Source organism: Gracilinanus agilis, chromosome 4 (assembly GCF_016433145.1).
Source record: "Gracilinanus agilis isolate LMUSP501 chromosome 4, AgileGrace, whole genome shotgun sequence".
NCBI lineage: Eukaryota > Metazoa > Chordata > Mammalia > Didelphimorphia > Didelphidae > Gracilinanus > Gracilinanus agilis.
Window position 1 is genome coordinate 394,338,660 of NC_058133.1, and position 27,162 is coordinate 394,365,821.

Here is a 27,162-nt window from a genome sequence, read left to right on the forward strand (position 1 = left end):
AACTAAATAAATTACCAGACTCTTTCTTTGGTGCTACAGAATAAGTAGTGAGGAGGAGATGATCTGCCTGTGGAAACGTTCATGTAAACAGACCCATATTTTGGGACTGGAGAGTGCTCATGAGGCAGCTGGGGGGATAGTGCACTGGGCTTTTGAGTCAAAAAGACCTTAGTTCAAATCCTGCCTCCAACATTTACCTAGCTGTATGATCCTGAGCAAGTCACTTCACCTCTCTCAAACTCAATTTCCTCATCTATAAAATGATGGGGTTAGACTTGAAGCCCTCTAAGATCCTTTCCAGCTTTCAATGCATAATCCTGTGATTCTTTGAACTACTAAAGGGCTGAGATGCTACCAACTCTGATACCTCCAAAGTCTCATTTACTTAGACCCTGGAGTAAGTTACAACCATTCCCAGTACATGTGCATATACATATGTACTCTTCTTCTGTTATAAATTATTATTTATTCTTCACGTAAGGGAGTTGGTTCCTACTTCTAGGAAGAGACACTTCATCCATCAGGGAAGAGAAACGAATGCCCTCACATCTGCAATACTCTGGCATACAGTCACTCTATCAAAACTTTGCACATAAAGCATAAAGGATCTGACCAGACTTAAAGTATGTTGCTTAATTTTTCTACTTAAATCAGTTCTCTTGTTCAAGATGTTGTAAAGCTATATATGTGAACATATACTATAAATATAATATATATAACATTATATATATACATATCTACATAAAACATATAATATGTGTTTACACACAGTAGAGGGATGTGCATGTATATGATATCACATCAATCTTGCTGAGAAAAAGCATCAAGAGTATGTGGAAATGCCATGATGGCTACACAATAAGGCCAAGAACCGAATCAAGGGCTTTAACTGTATCTTTTAAAATTCAATGCTGTTAAGTTTTCAGAACTTCAGAAGATGGTAACTAATAAAATGGAAGTGTCAGAGGATGAGATTTCTTCTGGTTTATCATGGAAGACAGAAATCACTTGGGAAAATGTTTCTGTGGCATCTGCTGGGAAATTATGCTTCCTTAAATAAAGCTATGGCAAAAAAAAAAAGTGGGGGGTACAGAAGGGAAACAAGTGGAAAAAAATAGCAAGCTTATGGGGATCCTTCATTAATTTATGAGGAAAAATAAGACCTTTCTGGGAGACTTATTAAAAAGCAATCTAGACACACACACACACACACACACACACACACAAATTCAAGCCCATAAACTGTCACTGAATGGGGTTTAAATTGAGCAAAACAAAAAAAAAATTTTTTTAAATCTAAGAAGGAATGCAGAGAGCCAGGTATAGAGAGAGAAACAGAGAAGTAGAGGCAGAAAGAAACAGAGATGATAGAGAGACAGGGAGTCCTTTAGCAGAAAGAAGAAACAAGTCTTGCTTTATTCTCTTTCTACTTTCCTCCACATTCTTTCCTCATCAGTTCGGGTCTTTGCTTTGCTCCTTTCTTTTCATCTTTCTCTTTTCCTTCTTCCTTCCTTTCTTCTTCCTTCCTTTTACAGGAGAAAAAAAAAACCACCAGTGTTGGTCAACAAGAAACAATAAAATAGTCATTCTTGTTCAAATTCAATATTTCATCTTTTTCACTTTTTTGAACTCCAATAATACCTTTGAAATTTGACAGCAAAAACCATAGCTAACATAAAAAACTCCCAGCTTTTTAAATTCAGTTTAAACAAATATTTAGAAACACTGATAATATGACAGGCACTGGGGATATAAAGATAAGAAATGGCATGATCCCTGACTTCAAGGGACTTATAGTCTAATAGAGAGATACTACATGTACACAAGTATAATTAGAGATAGAATGTGACAGAGAGAAAAGGAGAGATCCAGAAAAAGTATTTTAGAATCATATAAGAAAGGAAAATCACTTTCATCTAGGGGGATCAGGAATGGCTTCATGAAATAGGTGGTACATGAGCTGGGTCCTGAAAGAAAAGGAAGCCATGTGGAGAATGTTAGGCAGGTGCCATAGTGAATAGGGCACTATACTTGGAGTCAGGAGGACCCAATTTCAAATTGTACCTCGGGCACTTGCTGTCTTCCCTTGGGCAAGCAACTTAATCTCTCTTAACCTCAGTTCCCTGATCTATAAAATAAGGGAATTGGACTCTACTTCCTCTAAGGTCCCTTCCCACTCTAAATTTTATGTATTTTTTTCTTCTGAATAAACACAAATAGATGCAAGCAAGAGCAGGATGAGATCAGAGAACAGCTGGTATTCAAATTTGGCTGAAACAGTATAGTGAGGAAGAATAGGAAAAGGGGAGATTTGAATTAGATTGAAAAGGGAGATTTTAAAGCCAGATTGTGAAGGTCTCAAATACATACCAGGCTAAGGATTTTATTTTCCCCTAGGTGCAGTAGGGAACTACTGAAGGTTCATCATCAGATTCTGTTTTTCTTTATAGGACTGTAAATGCTAACAGATACTATATGTTAAGAAATTACACCTAATTTAGGAATAAAGAGCAAGAAATCCTTCATGTCCGTATGTCAAGAGGCAACCAGCCAAAGAAACTTGAAGCACAAAAACCCCAAACAAAGTCTCTAAGGAAAGAGTGAGGCTTCTCTTCCAACCAATCAGACAAAAGTTGGGTGCTGAGAATTAGAGGTCAGGATGAAAGGCAGTCAGCCAAAAGACCCTTGGCCCCTGCTTCTGAAAGAAGAGCCAAACCGAAATTGGTGAAAACAGGGAGCTTGCTGTTCAAAGCAAGAGCTATCCAGCCTTGTAGTCTCTAGATGAAAGGGAGAAGTAACAATAAATAATGCAAATAAAGTAAAAATAAATAAATGATAAAAAAATAAAAATTTTAAAACAGAATGGAGTCAGTTCCAACCTAACCAACTTAACTCTCCTTAAGTGACTGAAAGCATCATGCATCAATGATTTAAAACAAAATAAAAAGAGTATCAGTAAGAAATAGAGTGTCTGCCACAGACTTCTAAATAATGAGAATTTCTAATGCCAGCAATATATCATACAGGTCTTAGACAAATTCCAGCCCTTACCAATAGCTCCAACTCACACCTACTTTAGGGATATGTCAGGAAGCAACTAGTCAAAGAAACTGCCAAACATAACCTCCCTCCCCTACATTAACTCTAAAGAAAAAAAGAGGTTTTCTTCTAGCCAAAAAGAAAGCTCCAAGGAACAATGCATCCTGGTCTAAGCTGATATCTCTTAGTACTTAAAAATGAGCCAGCTATTAAAACTTCAGATTTTGACTTAACCCTTGATTTAAGACTTAAAATTTAAAAACTTTAAACTTGAGGTGGAATACTTCTTTTCTTTAAATCCACATTTGCTGCCCAGAAGTCCCTCAGTTTCTTGGAGCTTCACCAAGAATTAAAACAGGTGAGTAATTTTTTGTGAAACTCACACCCTGCTAATATAAAAGGTGGATGACGACTCCTTCCTAGCAGAGACAAAAGCGAGAAGTGTTTATTTTGCTTCAGATCATAAGCTACAGGTAATCCAACCTACTTCATTCATCATAAGGTAAGAGAGCAATTCTATCAGCACCAAAAGTATCTCAGATTTCAACTAGCTTAAATTTCCAAATTAAATTCTAAGTAATTAGTCAACAGAATTCCCTCATCAAATAATAAGCAGTGTAGAGAAAAAAAGTTGTCGGAACCTTGGTGAGAAGCCCAAATAGGCAAAATCAAAATGATGATCTTAAAAGGCTGAAGGAGGGAGGAGAAAAACAAAAAAAGAATTTTTATAACTGCTTTCTCTATTAGTTATAATAAAGCCACTACATTTTATCCCTAATTTCACAATCTCTGAAGTGCTACATGAAGAAGTAAATATAATTACATAGTATTTAGTGCTTTGAAAATCTCTCATTTTATCATCAACCATTCTGAAGAGGAAGTGCTCTTCTTATCCCCATTTTACAGATGAGGAATCTGAGGCAAAAAGGAACACAAGTAATCAGCATCTGAGGCCACATCTTCCCTACTCTAGGCTCAACACCCTATCTGCTGCACCATCCAGCTACCAAAATATGGGATTCATATATACTTTCTCATAGCTGTGTTCATACTGTACCTGCAACCCCTCCTCTATCCCCTTGCCCCACTCTGATCCCAAATTAGAAGCTGTTCTGTTTTTAATTTTGTATCTCAACCTATACAGTGACTAGCAAATAAAAAGAGAGATGTATTCAAGATTGCTTATGTGTTAATACTGTGTTAAGTGCTGAATATACAAATACAAAACCAAAGAGACAACATACATAAGGGAGACATGACCTAGGAGGGGCATTTTGCTTTAGGAAGTTACCCTAAAGGAGAGAGTCTCCATGGGAGAACAGATTTAGATACATCCTTCCCAATGGCCAAAGGCAGTATTGGTTTAATTAGTTCCAGAACAGGAAAATGGAAGGGGTCGGGGGTAGGGGTAGGGAATAATGGACCAGTAGAAGGCAAGTAACTGACCAGTAGAAGGAAACTAGAAAGAAGATGGTCAGGGAGCAAAGTGGAGCCTGGAGCGAGCGCCATCTTGTTATATATGTACATATGTCAGACTAGCCGAGGCATTCACCAATCAGAACAGCTAGTTTCTAAGACAGGAGCTCCAGAGCTGAATGGAGTACTCCAGGGCATAGTCTAGCAGCAAATGAATTAGAAAGAAGAATAAAGTTCATTTAATAAAACTGAATGAAATTGAATGGGAAACGCCATAATGCAACAGGATGAGATAACCCTTCAAGAAGCAATGGTAGTGTTGATTTGACTATTAATTCCAAGAGCAAGGAGTGAAAAGGGGTGGAAATGTAGCATGTCAGGAAACTGAGTGGAGAGAAGTATGGTCAAGGTCTGGGGGCTGGTTAGATATAATGGATTTTCCTCAAATGGGATAGCATAATCCCCTGGGCAGAGATTCCAGAATTGTGTGACTTGACATGGAATTCTAGATTTAAGGATAGTGGGAAGTATAAACTGGAAGGGCACATTTTTGCATGAATATAGTGATAGATTCTCAGGGTATAAGATAAAAGGAAAAGTGATAAAGGCTTGGAAAAAAGTCTCAGGTCTTATTGTCACCAAAAAAAATGTGACAAAGAATATGAATAATTTCCAGACCAGATGCCTACACACATCTCTACAAAAATCTTTATGGGAATAATCTTAAACATGCATCAATGACAAACTCAATGAAAGTCAGAAAAGGAAATGGGACTTCTTCCACAAAAACACACTGCAATAGACTACATCTTTGTAGTCATCCAATTAACTGAAAAGGGAAAATGCAAAAGATGGCATTAAACTATTATTTGATTATAAAAAGTTTTTTTTTACTTGAAAAAGCCAAATCAGGGGCAGCAGGGTGGCTCATTGGATTGGGAGCCAGGCCTAGTGATGGAAGGTCCTAGGTTCAAATCTGACCTCAGACACTTTCTAACTGTATGACCCTGGGCAAGTCACTTGACCCCCAGTGCCTATCCCTTACCATTCCTGCCTTAGAACCAATACACAGTATTGAATCTAAGGAGGAAGGTAAGGGTTTAAAATAATAATAATTTTGTTCAAGGGCCTTTGGAGTATTAATATCAAATAAGGCATACTAACAGGAAAATAAAGGTGATTATTATTATAAGGAAATAGTTAATTGTCCACTTTGGCCAAAATATATTGTCATATCTAAAAAGAATAGATTTAAATTAGGTCAAAAAGAAAGGTTAGAGCCAGATTATGGAGGGTGTCTTAAATGCCAAGATAAAGGTCTTTAAGCAGAGGCTAGGTGATAATTTATAGAATGTTTTTGTAGGGATTATTTTTCAGTTAGGGGTTGAACTAGATGGCTACTGTAATCCCAATTCTAACATTTCACGACTCCCTGATTCTTGCTTTGTCTTCTGAATCGGACTCCACCAAAAGAACCTAAGTTTCCTTGCCTGATACTCTATTCCTGTGTGTCCTGAGGCAAGTCATTTAATTTCTGAATCTCACTCACCTCATTTGTAAAAATGAGGTGGCCGGACTTGATGACCTCCAAAGTCCCTTCTACTTTTAAATCTATAACTCCATGTTAAGTCAGACAATTTTGGAACCTCTGCCCAGGGATTATGCTATCCCATTTGAGGAAAATCCATTAGATCTAGCCAGCCCCCAATCCTTGACCTTACTTGTAATAGCAAACTCTGAGAAGAAGATAGAGATCAACATGAGTTACAATTGACAGTTACGGAATTTGGAATTTACGCTGGTGCCACGAGCCAAGGGGCAAAAGAGAGTTGCTGCCACCACTATAAAAACCCAGGAGCTGATGCTTTCAGGGTCTCACTCTTGAGAACGGGGACCCGAGTGGTGGGTGGTTGGGCCTATAGACATGCTCTAGTACCTGTTTCCTGTTGCCCTGATTATCAAGTCATCTATTGCTGAATATAGCTGAGAGGTAGACATCAAACATCTCGTTATCAAGAAGAACCTCATCAAACCTCGCTCCACCTGGTCAAGGCCATGGCCAAGAGGGAGAAGGGACCCCTCCAGCCAGCTGCCCACTTGATTAACAACTGAGTATCCAATATCAGCACCTGTAGTCTAGGATGGCCATCCCAACGCCATCTTCCTCATCCTTGATCCTGCCCCTCCAGTTATAATTAAATCCTTAAACTTACTCAGGTGAAGGCTATCATTATTCTAAAGAAGAGTTTGATAGTCTTGCATCCAAGGGGAAGGGGAAATACTCCAGTTAAGCTGCAGTCAACAGGGTTAATCCAACATCATTAATAATCATCTCACTATAAATCATCTATCCATTAACCCCAAGCCAAGTTGCCAGAGAAGCTGTTGTGAGTTAGCTCACAGGTTGTCACTCAGTTGCTTAGGCTTGGGCACTGGAGGTGGGACTGGTGCTCATTATCTATCCTTGGTGTTCCCCTAGGCTTCCTGTCCTCACTTGGTTGGATCCTCTACCATTCTAAGGATCTTGGGCCATCTCTTTATCAGGCCCAAGAACAGAAGCACCGTACTGCCTGTGACATACTCCTCTCCATTCAGTTTCCTGACATGCTACCTTTCCACCCCTTTTCACTTTTTGCTCTTGGAAATAATAGTCAAATCAACACTACCATTGCTTTTTTTTTTAAACCCTCACCTTCCATCTTAGAGTCAATACTGTGTATTGTCTCCAAGGCAGAAGAATGGTTAGGGCTAGGCAATGGGGGTCAAGTGACTTGCCCAGGGCCACACAGCTGGGAAGTGCCTGAGGCCAGATTTGAGCCCAGACCAAAATATTCTTTCCTAGCCATCACTTCCCTATGTTTATATTGTCTTTCCCAATTAGAAAGGAAGCGTCTTGAGGGCAGATACTTCTCTTTTGTACAGAGAATTATCAATTAGTGCAAATAATGGATTCCATGGAATCGTTGCAGTATCTGAATTTGCTATTAGGCTAGAATCAATGACTATATTTTACTTAATTATAATTTCAACTAATGAGAATTCAAACACACAACTAGGGATTCATTATTTTCACTAACTGAGCCCTTAGTTTATTTTGCAACTCCAAAGCTTAGCACAACGTTTAGCAATTAGTAAGTACTTAATGTTTTCTCTTTCATTGATTTATTATAGAGGCCTGCAGAAAATTAATAGCCTGTGGTTTGGCTCAGAGTCTGAATCTATAATCTCCACTGCAGAAAGCATGTATATTCATTCTCAAGTTTCCACAAACTTCTCCCAAAGATAGTTAAGTCATATTCCTCATTACATCTCCCTTCTTCCCATATCCTCCTACGGGACCTTGAATGAGAATGTCCTTGGAAATTGTAGGAGAACAATGAAATTGTTTTTCTAGCTAGCTGTTGTTTGGAATACAAAAGCTTATCTTTTGAGAAATGCTCTAGGTTGGTTTAATGATGGGGCAAAGTCTGCCATGTCACCTCATGTTTCGATTAGGGGGCCACCGAATGCAGAAAGCCCAAGACATTCCCTTCAGAGCTAGTGGGAATGGGCCACAGAGCTCCTGATGTTCTTTTGGTCCTGTGAGCCCTTCAATAAGCATCTCTAGTACGTTGGGCTTCTTGCCTGAGTGACTTTCATCATTTCATAATTCAAACACATACTGATCAGCTGTTTCATCAGGTTTCCAAAGGGGTCAAAGAGATTCCTGCAAAAGGAGGAGGATTAGAAAAAAGAAACCTGAACCCACTTAAGGTAGAGTTAGGTAAAGGTGATCTGGTGAAGGACAGGGATCTGGCCTCAGAGCCAAGAGGACCTGTATTTAAGTTCTACTTCTGCCACAGGCTGGTTTTGTGACCCTGGACGAGTCATTTATCTCTGAGAACTCGACACTCTCAAAGGTCATGGATGTGAGGGGGCGTCTTCTTACATGGGAGTTCCTCATATCAACAGTCATAGATCCAGTCCTTGTCCTTTCAGGGCCCCCCGAGGAGTTGAGAGCAGAATGAGGATACCATAAAGGCCACTGAGGAGAGCCAAGAAAGTGTTTGGCGAGGGAAACTGGGAGGGCATCAGGAAAGGACAGATAGATTACACTAGAGCCTCCTATCTTTCCATTTTTTCTGTGTCTTAACCTCCAGACCTTAAGCCTTTCCTAAGCTGCCTAGCCTTTGCCATTGCCTAGCCCTTACTGCTCTTCTGCCTCGGAACCGATCCGCCACATTGATTCTAAGATGGAAGGAAAGGAGGGATTAAAAAAAAAAAAAAGAGCTGGACTTGGGAGTCAAACGTTCCAGGCTCAAGTCCGGCCACAGATCTGGATGAAAGTGTAGGAGTAACAGGCAATAATCTCTGTAAGACATACATAGCAGTCCTTATCTCTCTCCTAAGATCCAGGCCTGAGCACCCAACTGCCTGGTTCCACCCCAGAGCTCTCATTTTTGTTGTCCTTTAATAGTTTCAGTCATCAGACTCTTCTTGATCTCATTTGGGGTTTTCTCAGCAGATACTAAAGTGGTTTCCCATTTTCTTCTCCAGTTCATTTTACAGATGAGGAAACTGAGGCACGTAGGGCTAAGAGCCTTGCCTGGCCAGTAGCTGTCTGAGGCCAGATCTGAACTCAGAAGGATGAGTCTTCCCGACACCAGGCCTGGCACTCCATCCCCTGTGCCACCTCGCTGCCTTAAGTGCTTTATTGACATTATCTGACCTGATCCTCACAACAATCCTACAGTGAGGCATGACAGGCATGGTTATCCTTGTCTGACAGATGGAAGCTGCGGTAGGTATAAGCGGGAAGGGTTCAAACTCCATGTTTAGCCTCCCCACTCCAGCAGGATGACTCTACACAGTGACTCTGAAGAGGCTCCATTCTCAGATCCAGATGACTAAGTTATAAATGGGGGTCTGGTTGTAGACAGAACAAGTAGCTTCTTTGTGTCCTCCTTTGTATCCCTGACACTTGGCATAGTGCCTGACATAGAGTAGGTACTAAACAAATGTTTGCTGACTAACTGAAATTTGCCAGTATTTTAAAATATTCTAATCATTCAAATGCTTCTTTGCACAGTTCCATGATTCACTGAACAGTGGGCTGGAATGTAAATAAATGTAGTTTTATACTGGGATATTAAAATGTTTAAAATAGCTTTAATAACAAAAAAAGAAAAACATGTAGGAAAGGGGTAGTAGGTGTATGAGTTGGTATTTATTTTCTCCATGTCCTGTTTTTGCCAAAATTAAGGTCAGGATTTTTGTTCCAAGCTTCTGGGGTTCTCCCCTTTTTCAAATACCTTAAATTTCATTCCCTCAATATCCTCAAAATTGTGTCACTTCCAATATAGGCATCCTTTATCATTACTTAATCTAATCCAACTGTTCTTACCATCTTTCTTTTATGATTTCTTGAAATATGATATTTTGGCTTTTTTCTTTTATCATGACTTTTAGGTAGTTCAGTGTTCCCTAGATTCTCTCTCCTCAATCTATTTTCTAAGTCAGTTATTTTTGCTACAAGATACTTCATATTTTCTTCTACTTTTTTCAGGTCTCTTGATTCCTAACTATTTCTTGATGTCTCATGGAGACATTAGTTGTTTGATCAAATCCAACTTTCAGGTAAAATGTTTATACCTCTTGTTCTAAACTGTTCATTCTCTTTTCATACCTTTCTTCCTTAGCCCTCACTCCTCTTCCTAATTTTGATTCTACTACTTTTCATTTGGTTTTTAAAATAATTTTAATTTTTTTTCATTTTTGTTTTTTCTCTTCCAGGAATTTTGGTTAGGATATTATTGGTTTTGTGTGCAACCTATATTTTTCTTTGAGACTTTGCTTATAGATATTTTAGAATCATTCTTTACTTCTGGATTTATTTATGCATCTCACCACCATAATAGTTCTTTATGGTGGGCTTCTTTTTTGTTGTTATTTGTTCATTATTCTAGCCAACTTTTTTACTTTGGACTTTATATTAGAGGTAGACTTTGCATATTTCTGGGGTGGGGAAAATCTGTATCAGTGAATGGGCACCACCGCTCCCTGGTGGATGCTGCAGCGATTCAGGGAGGCAGTGATGGTCACAAGTGCATTTGGGGGCAGTGAATAACTGTAAGGGGGGTGGTGATAGTATGTGACAGGGGGCGCTAAGTAATATTTTTTTGGGAAAGGGGGCGGTAGGCCAAAAAAATTGGGGAACCACTGGTCTAGACTGAGTTCCTTTCCTCTTGGGTCTTTTTGCTTTCACAACTCAGCCTGAGGTCCTACAAATATCCAGTATTCCCAAGCAGAAGTAATTTGGGGTGAAGTTTTCTTACTTCCCTCCTGGTCTGAGTTCTGCAAAGATCCTAAGCCAGCTTTGGGTCTGTTGGCTTGTCCCTGTTTAGATACTCCAGGAGCTGCTGGACTTGGCAACCTTAACCCTCCAAGAGGATCTGACGGTTCAGAGAATGTGAACTATAGGCTTCCATTTGTCTGGTATTCCTGCCCTGGCTATTCCACTGAAAGCTTCAGTCTGGGCTAGTGGCTAAAACTGCATCCTTGCTGCTTATCTCCTCCTGGGATAAGAGCAACACATCTTAGGGGCAGCCAGATGGCTCAGGTGATAAGAGTATCAGGTCTAGCAATAGGAGGACCTGGGTTCAAATGTAGCCTCAGACACACCCTAGTGTGACCCTGGGCAAGCCACTTGACTCCACTGCCTAGTCCTTACTGCTCTTCTGCCTTGGAACCAATTGATATACAGTATTGATTCAAAAGTGGAAAGTAAAAGTTTTAAGAACAACAACAAAAAAAGAGCCAGACACCTACTCTTCTTTCATCTCTAAATCTGTTGCTTATTCAGTATGTAGCTACAACCTGTGACAGTGACTACTATTTCCTGTGCCATTTCTAGGGGCAGGTCCCCTCTTTAGACTCTCATGGAGCTGTAACTCAGAACTAGGTAGTAGGTTACCAGATGGCACCTGTTCTTGCACCAAGAGGTTCAGGGATTATACTGGGATCTCTTCCTGCCCTGGTACCCAGTCTCGCTCTTCTTTCACTTCCTAATTGCTAAAAAAAAAAAAAAAAAAAAATCCATTTGTGTGTTCCTGGACAGATCCTATCTAATCTCCACAGATTCTCAGTCTCCCAAAGTGACCTAGCCTGGAAAAATGACTTATTCTGATTTTTTCTTGGATTTCTCAATCAGAATTTGGGAATTTGTTGTTTGATTAGTCTTTACTTTAGATCATACTATTTGGGGAATACAGAAATCTTGATGGATAACTAATCTTTCAAGCTGTCCCTGAAATCCTGGAATAACACAATATTCAAAGAAAGTAGCAATAGGACTAGCCTAGACATTTTATCCAGAAATGCCCAGAGTCTGCCCCTAACATGAAATTTAAATTTAAGATGAGGCCTAGAAAATATGTCAATTGAAAAAGAATCCTATCATAAAGCACTATAATGGTGATGGGAATATTCAAGACACAAACCCAAAAGAAGAAAATTATTCCAAAACAGCTACAAGGAGAGATTCAAGAAAAAACACAGCTTAGGCACAAGTTCAACTAGAATTCCTGGTGAAGATAAAGAGTTTTAAAAAGAGCTTTTAAAAAAAAGTTTGTATAAATGAAATCAGAGTGCTAAAGGAAAAAATTGGAAAATAAATTAGAACTATGAAAAGAAGAATTAAAAGAGGAATTAACAACTTAGTATAAAAGGTACAATAAGTGTTCTGATGATTAGAATAGGCCAAAGAAGCTAATAACTCCACAAGATGATAAATATTCAATCATATTCAAAAGACTGGAAAAAAAAAAAAAGAAAATGTATGTACCTCATAGCATATCTCATTTCCTACCTCACCAGCAGCCTTTTGGCCTTTACTGTGTCCCTGGCACTGATTGCTCTCACTTTTCCACCCGACTCCTGCTTTTCAATTTCTCTTTATGGTCCTCTTTACCCAGAAGATCATGCCTACCTTGAGGGCAGGGACTATCTCAGGTCTTTCTTTGTATCACCAGCACTTAACACAGCGCCTGGCACATAGTAGGTGTGTATTGACTATTGACTAGTAAAAATAACTGGCCTGGAAAATAGATTGAGGAGAAATTACCTACGAATCATTGGACTAGGTGTAGCTAAGTGACTCAGTGGATATAGTCAAGTCTTGAGATGAGAGGTCCTATGGGATCCTAGGCAAGTCACTTAAACCCCAAATAGCCTAGCCCTTACCACTCTTATGCCTTAGAAGGTATGAGTTTTTTTAAAAAAAAAATCATTGGACTACCTGAAAATCATGACAAAAAAAATTCAAGTTATTAGGGAGCCACAATCAAATTGACACAATAACTACTATACTTTAAAGAAGCAGATGGTTTAGAATATGATATTTCAGAAAGCAAAAGATTTAGGCTTACAACCAAGAAAAACTTACCAAGCAAAAATTAATATAATTTTATAATTGGGTGGGTGGGAAGGGTGGGAAATCAACCTTTAATGAAAAAGAACTTCCAAGCATTCCTGATGAAAAGGCCAGAGTTGAGTAAAACTTTGAATTATAAATGCAGCAACCAAGAGAAGCATAAAAAGAGGTAATTAGGGACTAGCAATCATAAAGAACTAAACAAGAGTAAATTGTTCATATTCTTACACGGAAAGATGACACAAAGACTCTCAGAATTCTATTATTACTAGAGATGATAGGAGTCTAAATAAACAGAAGGTCTGGAAATTATTTTGTTACATTTGATTATCTTAAAAGAATACAAAAGTTAAGGAAGAGAAAAACAATGGAAGATCACGGCAGAGAAAGGAAAAATGAGGAAAATTAACATGCTTTGGATGTGAAAACAGAATAATATACAAACAAGAAAGGAGAGAGCATGTAACATTTAAATCTCAATCTCATCTGAATTGGTCAAAAGAACACACATATACTCACAGGTGAGTACAGAAATAAATGTACAATAGAGAAACAACAGGAAAAGGGATTAAGGAGAGGAGAGAAGAGGGAGAATAGATTAAGGAAGGGATTGGTCAGAAGCAAAATAAACCTTTAACAGGGGAAACAAAAAAAATTAAAAGGAAAAAAGGTGGAGGGAAATGCATAATTAATAATCATAAATGTAAATGTGAGTGAGATCAATTCACCCATAAAACTGAAGATGAAAGCCAAATGGATTAGAAACCAGAATCCAACAATATGTTATTTATTTGTAACAGAAAGATATACACAAGAATTAAAATAAGAAGCTAGAACAGAATCTATTATGTCTCAACTTAACAATCATTTTCTTACACAAAGCAACAACAAATAATAGACCTAATCACATTTTTCTGAAAGGTGTCATGGAAAATGGACTGATATCTATACTAAAAATATGCATCAAATGACAAAGCATCTAAATTCTTAAAGTAAAATTTAAATGAGCTATAGAAAAAACTAATGGTATGAGAACTGAATTTATTCCTCTTATATCTAGAGAAATCCAACCAAGCAAAGAACCTGAATAGACTTTTAGAAAAATAATATATGCTAAATCTCTAGAGAATACTGAATGTAAATTAAAAGGATCATACCTATTTCTCAGCTGTGATCATGTATTGGAGCATAAAACCTCATAAACATGCAAAAAAAATCAGAAAAAATAAATCTATCTTTTACCAAACAAATGCAAAAATGCCTAAATCAAGGAGAATCAAATAGGGGTAAGAAATCTATAGACCAATATTCCCTAATGAATATTGATGCAAAAATTATATTAGCCAGGAAATTACAGCAATATATAACAAGGATTGCATACTATCACTGTTGGATTTATACCAGATATGTGCAGTTTATTCAATATCAGGAAAACTATAACTTAATTTACCCTACTAATAAGAATAAAAATTATAATTACATCAATTTATGCGGAAAAAATTTTTGACAAGACATAATACCATTCTTGTAAAGGAAAAAAACAGTAGAAAGCATAAAAATAAATGAAGTTTTCCTTAAAATACGTTAACATTCATCTAAAATTAAAAACTAGCATTAGGGGGCAGCTAGATGGCTCAAGAGATAGAAAGCCAAATCTACAGATGGGAAGTACTGGATTCATATCTGACTTTAGACACTTACTATGTGAATCTGGAAAAATCACCTAACTCCCATTGCCTAACTTTTCCCACTCTTCTGCTTTGGAATTAAAACATAGCATTGATTCTAAGACAGAATGCAAAGGTTTTTGTTTTTTTTAAGCTACCATTATCTATGAAGGGGAAAAGCTAGAAGCCTTTCCATTAAGATCAGGGGTAAAGCAAAGATGTCCATTATCACCTTTTCTATTAAATAGTGCTAGAAATGGTAGCTATCACAAAAGAAAAATAAATTGATAAAATAAGCATAGGCAAAGAATAAAATTATCACTTAGTAGAGATAGTATGATAGCTTTCATAGGCAATCCTGGAGAGTCAACTAAAAAACTAAATCAAAATAATTAATTTCAGCAAAGTGGCAAGATCTGAAATATAGCCACACATATTATCAGAATTTCTGTATCAGAACAAAGTATATAAGGAAGAGGAAAAAAAAGAAAAATTCCATTTAAAATAACGATACAAAACAAATTACTTAGATGTCAACCTGCCAAGACCTATATAAGAACTATATAAACACATTACAAAATCTTCTTTATGTAAATAAGAGAGCTATCTAATTGGAAAAATATTAATTGCTCATGAGTAGTTGAACTAATATAATAAAAATGACAGCACTACCTGAGTCTATTTATTTGGTGCCATACAAATCAAACTACCAAAAAATTACTTAATGAAGTTAGAAAATATGAAGTTGTAGAGGAACAAACTGTCAAGACTCTTGAGTGGAGAATGGAGGCTAGCAATACCAGATCTCTTTACTACAATACTATACTACAAAGCCATTAATTCTCAAAACATTTTGGTACTGGGTAAGAAATAAAAGAGGTCAACAGTTTACAGAAGCAAATGAACATGGTTTGATAAACCCAAAGATTTAGTTATTGAGACAAGAACTCACCTTGACAAAAATTATTTAGAAAAAATGATTTAGAAAACTGTAAGACAGTCTGGCAGAAACTATGCATAGACCAACATCTTACACTGTCTACAAAGAGAAGCTCCAAATAGGTTTATGATTGAGAAATAAAGGGTGGCATCATAAACAAATCAGAAGAAAATGGGAGAAATTTCCTATTAGAGCTAAAACTACAGGAAGAGATCACAACCAAAAAACAAAAAAAGATCGGTTTACAGAAGGCAAAATGGACGATTTTGATTACATATTTTTTTTATGTTTTTGCACAAACAAAATCAAAGAAGCAAAAATTAGAAATGAAGTGAGAAACGTGTGGATGACAAGAGGAATCTTTGCACCAAGTTTCTCTGATAAATCTAATTTCTAAGATAAATATTGCTCTCATTCACATGTTTAAGAATAAGATCCCTTCAATTTTTTTGATTGACAATCATTTGATTGATAAAAATTTGATAATCAAAGATATTATAGGCAATTTTGAGAAAGAAATTCAAACTATCACTAGACATATGAAAAAATGCTCTCACTCACTAATAAGAGAAGTGCAAATTAAAGAAACTCAAGTATTAGTTCATACCTGTTAAAATAGCAAAGGTGACAAGAAAAATAACATATCTGAAGGGTGGTGGAAAAACAGGCTTCACACATACACACACACACACACACACACTACTAGTGGATCTGTGAACCAGTCCAACCATTCTGGAAAGCAATTTGGAACTATGCTCAAAAAACTAGTGTGGTATAAAGATTTATTAAGGTATAAAACCTTTGACTCCTGCTACTAGGACTATACCCCTCCCCCAAAGAGATTAAAGAGTAAAATATACACAAAAATGTTTGCAATATCAAAGAATCAGAAACTGAAAGGGTAACCAATCATATGAATTTGATGGCATATTAATGTACTGTTAAAAATTATAAAATTGTAAAAGGAGTGGATTTTAGAGAAATTTGGGCATACTTGTATGAAATACTATAGAGTGAAGTAAGGAGAACTAGGAGACCAATTTATACAACAACAATATTATAGCAACAACTTTGAAAGGTTCAGGAACTCTAATCATCATGATCAAACAAGCTGTCCACTTCCAGAGAAATAATGGACTGTGAATACAAATTGAGACAGTTTTTGGGGACAAGGCCAAGATTGGAATTTGTTTTGCTTGACTATACATATTTGTAACAGGGACTTTGTTTTTCTTGCTTTCTCAGTTTTCAAAGTAAATACTACAGAAAGGAGACTAGGGAGGATCTTCATTCGAAAGAAAAGAAAATTATTTTTAAAAGGTCATTATAACTATCTTTGAACTTATGAACAATTGTCATAAGATAAAGGGATCAATCAGCTTGGTCCTTGAAGGCAGAACTAGAAGATGTAGAAAATATAGTTATAGATCTAAGCAGGATGTAAAGGGAAAATTTCCAGCAATTAGAATTATCCCAAAGTAGAAGGGATATTTGAAGAGCTCATGGGTTGTTTCCCATCGTTTTTGTAACTTCTTAGAAAAGCTAGATGTCATAGATGACATTCTTATTCATCCATGAGTTGGTAGAACAATGATATCCCTTTCTTTGTTAAAATTCTTTGATTCTCTAATTCTTTTAGTTATGTTTTCATGTGATTGTTTTGTTTTAAAAATTTGTCATTTTATAGTCACGTCTCATATTGTGATATTACCTGGACAGATGTTTTCAAATCTCAGATTTGAATAAGACTATCTGGTTACTAACTGCAAGAAGATCAAGTTTTCAGATATATTTTTTTAAATCTTTGAATAGCTCAAAAATAATCAAATTTGGTTCTAAAAACCCGATGAGTGAAAAATTCATGAAAGGTTGTGTTGTGATATATTACTTTTTCCCACGTTCCTTAAAATGTACATGGAACTTTCATTCAGACCTGCTTTCTCCAACTAAATGTTATAACAAAATTTGATATATAAACAGAAGAAAGATTAAGCATCACCCAGAAACACTTCCTCTACTTTAATAATACACACATGCCATCATTAATCCTTAAGTATTACAAATGCATTTTCTATATCATTTGCTTTCCTCTTTCCACTCATTTGTCCTATTGGCACAGCAGATATCAGTATTTGCAAAGAATAAAAACTTTCTTGTCGACCTCTTATAACTAATCATAGATATTGAATCATTGCTTATATGCAAAAGATTTATTATTAGTTTTGTGTGGATGTGTTTGTTTTTTTAAGCACAGTATTTACTTTGGAAATATTCCATCTTTAATCCCTACTGCAAGCTAAATTCTACACTGACTTTCTGCATGGTATAATTTGACCTCTCACTTTCTTTGTCATTCTTCCTTCTATAATTATGATGTAACTATCAATGAGTGGCACAACTTTGAGCAAGAGTACTTCTGTTTTTCTGTTTCCTCATCTGTTAAATAAGAATATTGAGCAAGATAATCCATAATGTCCCTTACAATAACAAAGAAAAAGAAAAAAGCTGAGTCTATATGTGCAATTATAGATTCTTAAATTTCTTTTCTGGTTGAGAGACACTGTGGGATAACAGATATGGAGCTTGCCTAGGAGTCAGGATAATCTGTGTTGTCTGACCTCTGACATAAGCTAACTATGTGATCCTAGGCAAATGATTCAATTTCTTAGTGTTCCAAGCAAGTACAATGAAGGAACAGATTTATCACCAGGAGCTTCTTGATACCTCTGAAATTATAGGTCCCATAAAATACAAAAATCTTTTATAGCTCAACCTCTGATTAAATGATAGGGCCTTGAACACCAAAATCTCCATTTAAGGAGAGAACTCTACTCAGAACATCTCATTTCTCATTTTTCCTGGACTTCTCTAACTTTTCTGCCAAACCTCCAGCCATGTACCTCTTTCCTTGCTCTTCTCCTTTTCGATATTTGTATTATCTTCCCCCATTAAATTGTAAGCTACTTGAGAACAGAAATTGTTTTTCTTTTTTTGTATTTTTGTCCCCAGCATTTAGTACAGTGCCCAGCAGAATGGAGGTGCTTAATAAATATTTGACTATATTATGAATATTTCAGCAAATGAATGTAAATTTATTGTTAGTTCTGGAAATCTAGAAAATTGGAGTTTTCCTCCTTTACAACTTTTTTGTATAAAAATGCTTAAAATATTTGCCCCTGAAAATATCTATCTAGCACCATTTAGCCCTTTTAAGGAAGCTTATTTTAGAGATGGGATGAGGAATTGGGACAAAGAGAAAGGGGATTCCATGTGATTGTGCTATGAAATTATGTCTGTTTACAAGAACCTATTCCCACTGTTTGAAAAAAAGAGCAAGATGAAGGTAGGTGGCTCAGTAGATAGTGTCAGGTCTGGAAAGGGTTCAAATCTGGCCTCAAACACTTCCTAGTTGTGTAACCCTAGGCATGTCACTTAACCCCAAACCACTTACCACTTTTCTGCCTTACAACCAATATTTGTATTGATTCTAAGACAGAAGATTAAAATAATGTCCACCTTAAATCTTCATAGCATCCAAAAACCAAGACTTCCAGAAGTGTGAGAGAGTTCATAATTCAAAAGGGAATCATGCTCAGAAGCCCTCATCAAAAATATCAAAAGAGCTTCCCTTAAAGGAAAAAAACCACTAGACATTTTTAAAGATCTAATTTCAATAATGCTGCTATTACACATTTGGAATGCCCTCTTTATGAATTACTCTGATAATGTTGATTAAAGCTATTTTGATGTAAAAAACCATCCATAATCTGTCACCAGCCCTTCTGGTCTTTTTTCATGACTCCCCTTCATGAATTCAAACTAATTCTTCCTCATCTATAGCAACTCATTTCCCACTGACCATAAGCAGTGTCCCATGCCTATAATGCACTTTTTCCTCCCCACCTCAAAGAATCTTGAACATCCTTCAAAGCATTGCACAGGTGCCATTTTCCTGTATTAGACTTTTCCTTTCTCTAGTTATTAGTATATTTCTCCCTCTGAAAAACATTTTGCAGTATTTTGCATATTGACTTGTATGTATGTTGTAACCCCTACCCATACAAACTCCTTGAGTTTCACTTTGCTCTTTGTATTCCCCATATCTAGAGCACAGTGCTTGGCACATGGGAAGCATGCTTCCTGAATATTTGTTAGTCATATGATTTCAAAATCATTTTAAGAGTGACACAAGAAATTAGTCTCCTTCATAGCGTACCTCCTTTTCAAAAGTCCAAACAGCAATGCTCAATTTTTTGAGTCCCCTTATTCACTGGATATACTTTCAAATGGCTTTTTGCTATTTCCCTCTATCAAATCCACCCTCACAGGATGAAGGTTTGTCACCCTTGAGGATATTCCAAAGAATGTACTATCATCTCTAAGGGTAATTCCGAAAGCAGAAGTCAAGAAATGTTCTGAGCAACATGACATGATAGCTACTAGGGTGATGACTTCAAAGGGTATGACCTTCACTTGGATATGTCAATTCTAATATGCTGACTTTGAAAAAAATCTCATTACTCTATAAAGTAGACATTGTTCAAAACATTAATTACTCCAAGGAACTATTTTTCTTTTACCTCATTACCTCCACAAAGTTTAACTTTGATGCTTCATTGTAGACTCTTGAATGCCATCTCAGAATTAAATAGTTTTCAATCCCTATTCCTGGAATGCTTTTCTTCCTCATTTCAGACTACTGACCTCCCTTTATAACTAAAATCCCATCTTCTACTAGATGCTTTTCCCAATACCTCTTCATTCTAATGCTTTCCCTCTGTGGATTATTTCTCATTTATCTTGTATCAATCAACATTCTTAAAGCTCCTATTGTGTGCCAGGCACTGTACTCAGTGCTGTATATAGCTTATTTGTAAATATTTACTTATTGTCTCTAATAGATTGAGAGCTCCTTGAGGGCAGGGATTTGTCTTTTGCCTCTTTTTTGTATCCCCAGCACTTTGCACAATACGTGAAGCATAGTAGGGCACTTAATACTTATGGACTAAATACAAAAAAGCTCATCACCAGCACTTTATAATGAATCATTTGCCAAAAAAAAAAAAAAAAAAATGCCATCTCCTCAGGATTATATTGTTTCCAAAACACCTCTTCCATATAAACTTGGTCACTAACTGCTCTTCCCACCTTGAGAGAATCCTAACTATGCCACACCTTGTCTGCAATCAAGTCTTAAGAGAGTTGCCCGAGTTTGCCCAAGGCCACAGCGTCTCACAGAAAGACCACATCTCTATCCATTGAAGGCAAGAGAAAAAAATATGCAGGCTTTTGCAAACAATATTTTATCTATGGATAATTCACATTTGGGGTTGATTAAATAATGCATAAAGAGATTTCATTATTGATTATGAAAAAAACATTTCATTTGGTAGGCAAAGTGTCATCTTTACAGGCTCTCCTCCATTAAGGAGGTGTCTCTTATGCTTATGTTAAAATACAAAATTCCTTGATAATTATACATAAAAACTTTTTGATTATAAATATCCACTGAGGCTGAATACAGGAACAGGAATTTCTTCTTATCAAAGGTGTTTGTCCCTGTCAAAGATAATGCAATCCCCACATCAAAAAGTTTCCTTCCATATGATGAAGTCTTCTGAATGTTCTTGTTGTGGACTTTGACTACCACACCAGTGTGTGCCCTAAAACACTACGAAGCATCTTAAATGAGATTCATAATTACTTAAGAACTCATCCTAATTATCCACACAGGAAAAAAACAAGAAAACTAAGACAATGTTGATTAGAATGATATACAGTTAGATAGACATGAAGATATCCCAACAGTACACAGAGCTTGGGTAAACAATGCAAATGGGCAATCAGTTGGCCTTGGCATTGAGCATGAAGAGGAAAGCAAATTGGATTGCCTTTTTATCTTCCTGAAACAATGAGCCATATTCTTTAAACAATATTCTTGCAGTGATATCACAAGGCTTTGAGCCGTAGAAAGCATGAAAATGTTAATGATTTGAAAAGAATTAAAATTACAGGCCAAAGAACAATGGGGGAATTAAGTGGGCATGAGCACATTTAAGAAATTACCAACCAGGATTTGTGCCAGAAAAGCCACATAAAAGATATCGTCAGGCTGGTATATAACCAGAAGAGGTGACTAGCATGTAGAGAAAGAGACAATTGAGGGGCAGCTAGGTAGTATAGGAGAGAGCGCCAGACTTAAGAATCAGGAGGTCTTGTGTTCAAATATGTCTTCAGGCTTCAGACACTTCCTGGCTACGTGGCCTTGGCAAGTCACTAACCCCTGATTGCCTAGCCTGTCATGGGAGGGAGGGAGGGAGGGAGGGAAGGAAGGAAGGAAGGAAGGAAGGAAGGAAGGAAGGAAGGAAGATAATTGAGTGTTTGGCCCTATATGCACCAAGGGTAACTATAAGATGTCAAGGCATCTAAAAGAAGGCTTTCCGTGCATTGAATTGAATTTTGGTGGAAGTCTCACAGGAGAAGCACTGAGCAGAAGCTTCACTTTTAGGAGTAGCCACATTGAATAAATTATACATCCAGCTAAATATCAAAGACCTGAATGAAGACGAGTATATGTATTATTTAGGTAAGCTTTATGTTCTTCCCTACTAAAGGAAGAGACTGAAACTGCTCCTGCTGTCTCAGATCCTATTATAATTTTTAAGTCTTCAGTCATTTAATCCGATATTTTGCCACAATAATAGACTATTCATCATTCATTGAAAATAGTTCTCTAGAAAGAGCATGAGAAATTTCAGTCTTAAGATGAGATCATTGTTTAATAATATTCTTTTGAAAACATATGGTGCTTTTGAAGTTAATACCGACAAACATTTTTCTTGCCTACTTCTAAATATATTTGGTACTGAAAGTTATAACCAAAGAATCTAATAACCATCGGCAAATTGAAGTCCTCCAGGACAGGATAAATTACTTCTCAGAATATCAAATAATTTATGGCTGCTAAAAGCTGTCAAGTTTTAAAAAAAAAAAAAAAAAAAAAAAACCTATCTTAAAGACTGTGAAAGTTTTAGTTAGAAATAGGTAAATGTGATCCCAATGGGGGCAGGCATAATTCCTCCTAATGTAAGCCAATGAGGTTGCCTTTGATTTCAGGAAATTTTTAATAATTTTTCAAAAAGATGGTTCATGAATACTTGGGAAAATCAGTGATCATTGCAAACTAGCTTGACTTCTCTGGGAATGTCATTGCAGGGTAACCTTATTTATCTTTTGGTAAATCAGAGTAAGAAACAGTATTTCTGGATTACAGTGAGGCATTTGACAGTTACCTATGCTGGCCTTGAGGACAGTAGCTAAGCATATTCTGAATTGACTGAATGCCAGAATCTCCAAAGTAATGATTAATGCTTTAGTGAAAGATTTTGCCAAATTGGTAGCATGAATGAGTTCAAGTCAAAATCTGATGCTCGCAACCAGAAACGGTGTCACTCATTTCTAGGTGCTACACTTTGGGAAAATCACTGACAAGGTAGAGTATATACAAAGGAGAGTGACCATGACAGTGAAATAACGACACAAAGCTCAACTAAAGGAACTATAAGCATTTAGCCTAGAGATGAAATTGGAGAGGGCCTTGTGGCTATCGTCTAATATTTGAAGGGTCTTCGAGGAAAAAGATAAAAGAGACTTCTTTTATTGGGTCACCTAAAGGCACAATTTGCAAGCAACGTAGTTAAGTTTCAAAGGGATGGATTTCAATTCAATATCAACTTCCAAACTACTAAAGTTTCCCCAAAGTAAAATGGGCTGTCATTGTAAGGCTTCCCTTCTCTAGATATCTTCATTTACAGAGAGGCTGGATGATCAATCGCTGGAGAATGTTATAGAGGTAATTTTTGCTCCAATACCAGTTTAACTAGGCAACTCATGATCTGGAGTCTAAGGCTGTTAAAAACTAAAACGCCAGCAAAGGTACTCTGTTATTGGTATTACACTGCTCTCTTGTGGCAAATGTAGGAAACATCATTATTTAAAACAGGCTGGCTGCTCTACCTCAGCCATCTGTCAGGAGTGAGCATTAAATACCTACCACATACTAGGCTAGGTAATGTATTATGCCCTGGAGATACAAAGAAAAGCAAAAGGCAGTGGAGAAATATAACATGCAAACAACTAAATATAAGTAAGGTATATATAAGATAAATTAGAGAAAATTAAGAGAGGGAAGACAATAGCATTGAGGAAGATCAGCAACGTCTTTTCTAAAAAATGAAATTTTGGCTGGGACTTGAAAGTTGAGGAAATCAGGAGGCACAAATGGGGGAGAGAATTTCAAGCACAAGGAAACAGTCATGAAAATAATAACATCTTGTACAAGAAAGAGCAAAGAAGTCAGTGGGTATGAGTAAATGTAGGCCTAAAGAAGTGTGTGCATGGGCAGAGGGTAGAGGGGAAGAAGGTATGAATGGCTTTGACACCAGACAGGATTTAATAAGTGATCCTAAAGTTAACAAGGAACCATTGGAGTTTGAGTAAAGTGGTGACATGGTCAGATCTACATTTTAGGAAAATCACTTTGATGGCTGACTAAAGGGCAGGAAAGATCTGTGGCAATGAGACCAACCAGTAGGATGAGCAGTTTCAGGCATGAGATAATAAGGACATACACCAGAATGGTGGCAGTGGCAAAAAGGAAGAGAGAATGGGAGGCAAGAGCTGTCACAGAGGTAAACTCAACAGACCAAGGGCAACAGATTGGTTATGGGAACAAAGAGTAAGCAATCAAGGATGATATAAGTTGCAAGCCTGCGTAACTGAAAGAATGACAGTACTTTTAGCAGTAATAGGGAGAAAAAGAAGACTTTTGCAGGAAAATAGTAAGTTCAGAGGAATAGTTTACCCATCAGACTTAGGAATAAGGGAAGAATTTATGACTAAATAAGACAGAGAACTTAAGAAGAGAAATGGATAATTTTGATTGAATTAAATTTAAACTTCTGTACAAACAAAACCAATGCAACCAAGATTAGAAGGGAAACAAATGGGGAGAAAATTTTATAGCCAGCATCTCTGGCAAAGGCTTCATTTATCAAACATAAAAAGAACTCAGTCAGTTATAAAAATACAGATTCCCCAATGTAATAATAAAAGAGCCAGTCCTGGATGTTTGATAGAAGGGAGACAGAGAAAGTCTATGTGGTGAGTCTCTTCCAGCACTCCCCTGGGGCTGATTTTACACTGAGAGACTTTAAGGGGGTGTCACCCCAAAACTGGGTGACCTGGATGGTCGTGCTGCCCCACGGGAGTTGGGGGCGAGGATTCCCAACTGATACAAACAGGCAATTCTCAGAGGAAGAAATTAAAACTCTTTAAAGTCATATAAAAAAAATGCTCCAAATCACTACTGATTAGAGAAATGCAATTTAAAACCTCACATAAATACCTCCTCAAACAAATCAAACAAATCACCACTATCACACTTATGGCTAAGATGATCAAAAAGGAAAATAAATATTTGAGGGACTATGGGAAAATTGGGGCACTAATACATTGTTGATGGAACTGTGAACCAAACTGGAGAGCAGTATGAAACAATGCCCTAAGGGCCAATAAAACTGCATAACCTATGACCCAGAAATACCACTATTGGGTCTGTATCTCAAAGCAATCAAAGATATGGGAAAAGGACCTACACTTCTACAAAAATACTTATGCATATAATATTTATATCTTTTTGTAGTACCAAGAAAAGGAAACTGAGAGGATGTCCTCAATTAAGGAATGGCTGAGCAAGTTGTGGTACAGGGGCAGTGAGGTAGCTCAGTAGATAGAGGCAAGGCAGTCCTGGAGATGGGAGGTCCTGGGTTCAAATATGGCCTCAAGCCACTTCCTCTGTTACCCTGGGCAAGTTACTTAACCACCATTGCTCAGCCCTTACCACTCTTCTGCCTTGGAATTAATACTCTGTATCAATTCTAAGATAGAAAGTAAGGGTTTAACCAATGCAACTATCAACAATTTGGAAATAGGTCTTGATCAATGACATGATAAAACCAGTGGAAATGTGAGTCGGAATGGGTGAGGGGGTGCGGGTGGTGAAGGGGAAAGTAGGAGCATGAATCATGTAACCATGTTAAAAATGAATAATAATAAATGTTAAAAAAAAGAAAGGGTTTAAAAAAGTAAGTCATGCTACATGGTTATAATGGAATACTATTGCACCATAAAAACAGAATGAGTTCAGAAAAACCCAGATTATAGAGAAATACTGTATGATAATCAACTATGAAAGGCTAAATTAATATTAGCAAGATAATCAAGGGGCTCATAATGAAAAATTCTATATCTACTGCAATAAGGAAATAGCATTTTTAAGAGTACAGATAGAAAAAAGTTGTGCAAAGCAAGATGGATAAGCAGAACATTCTGGGAGCCTTGGAATGCTAAGGTGAGACTCAAGGGTCTGAGTCTATAGGTTGCTGCCTCTGAAGAGGAAGCAGGTGTTTTTGTACTCCTCAAGGACCATCCCATCTACTGTGTGGCCTGGAGCTTGGTTTGCAATTTGGAAGGTGGACTTCCAAGTGTGGACAGCTCTTGGTTGGAGACCCTTTTGGAATTACTGGCTGGTTTTCATCTGGGACCTCAGGACAGCCAAGATCACTACTGAAGGGACAAGGACCCAAAGAGTGAGATCCCATCCTGCTTGGATCTAGTTAGTGTTAGGGTTTTAGAGTAGTGATCCATTTCCCTTGTTTCTGATCCATAGTTAACCCCAGTTAAGGAAATCCCTGTTTACCCATCTCCCTAACTTCTTTACTTTAATAAATTGTTTCCTGCATCTTGTCTGTTCTCCTTAACCCTAGAAGTACCTTAATTAAGTTATATAAGGTTTTATTGTAATTCCCCAGCTGACTGGAGTCTGACTCACTGCTTAACTGTTTTAACTGCCATTCTGCTATATAGGTGTTACTCATTTTCACAAGTCCTGTGTTTGTGGGTATAAAGGTGATTCCCTACTAGTATTTGTTCTTAGTCAGTTATCCCTTGCCCAAGAAGTCTTCCTTTTCCCCTTTCTCTAAACCCAGTAAATTCAGTGTTTAATATTTACCCATACAACTAATGGAGTTTGATTGCAGATCCATTTTTCATTTTATTTCATTTATGAGTTTTTTCTTATAAGTGAAATACGTGTCTTTCAGGGCATGAAAAATACAGGAACATATATTGCATGACAGCACTGATATAACTCGTAACAGATTATTTCCCACCAGGGAAGGGATGGATGGAGAGAATCTGAATCACAAAATGTGTTATATTGAATCTCTGGGAGCTAGTTGGATAGAATGTTCCCAGGGAGGCATGCAAAAGGCAGGAGGGGGCAGTTGAGAACCCTGAGCAGAAGTTGTGGGTCTTGGACCTGTGCTGAGGCTGGAGATCGGTGGATCCTGGTCTTGGAGTGAGAGGGTGCAAACATCTCTCTGCAAGCTCTTCCTGTCCTTGATATACCGTTATCAACCTGTACTTGACCACCACCTTGGGGTCTACTGCCCCTAGATATTAGGAGTTTCATCATCTAGTTATCTAGGCTTCCCAGGGCCCAGGAGGGATCCGGGAAGTGGGCAAGAGACGAAGAGGGTGGAAAAGGGTGGATATATCTCAACTGTCAAGGTTAAGATCTACAGAAGCAGCTGAGGATTTCCCAGCAGTTTACCTATTCTGTTTTAGCC

General features: G+C 37.2%; 1 protein-coding gene across 1 annotated transcript in view; it reads right to left on the reverse strand.

The window, feature by feature from the left end:
- Positions 1-1,343: 1,343 nt before the first annotated feature.
- Positions 1,344-27,162, reverse strand: part of MTFR2 (mitochondrial fission regulator 2) — a 61,004-nt gene continuing 35,185 nt past the window's right edge. Inside the window, exon 9 of the mRNA XM_044674583.1 lies at positions 1,344-1,526. Coding sequence (XP_044530518.1) covers positions 1,427-1,526 — 100 coding nt within the window. The 3' untranslated portion in view covers positions 1,344-1,426. The remainder of the gene's footprint in view (positions 1,527-27,162) is intronic.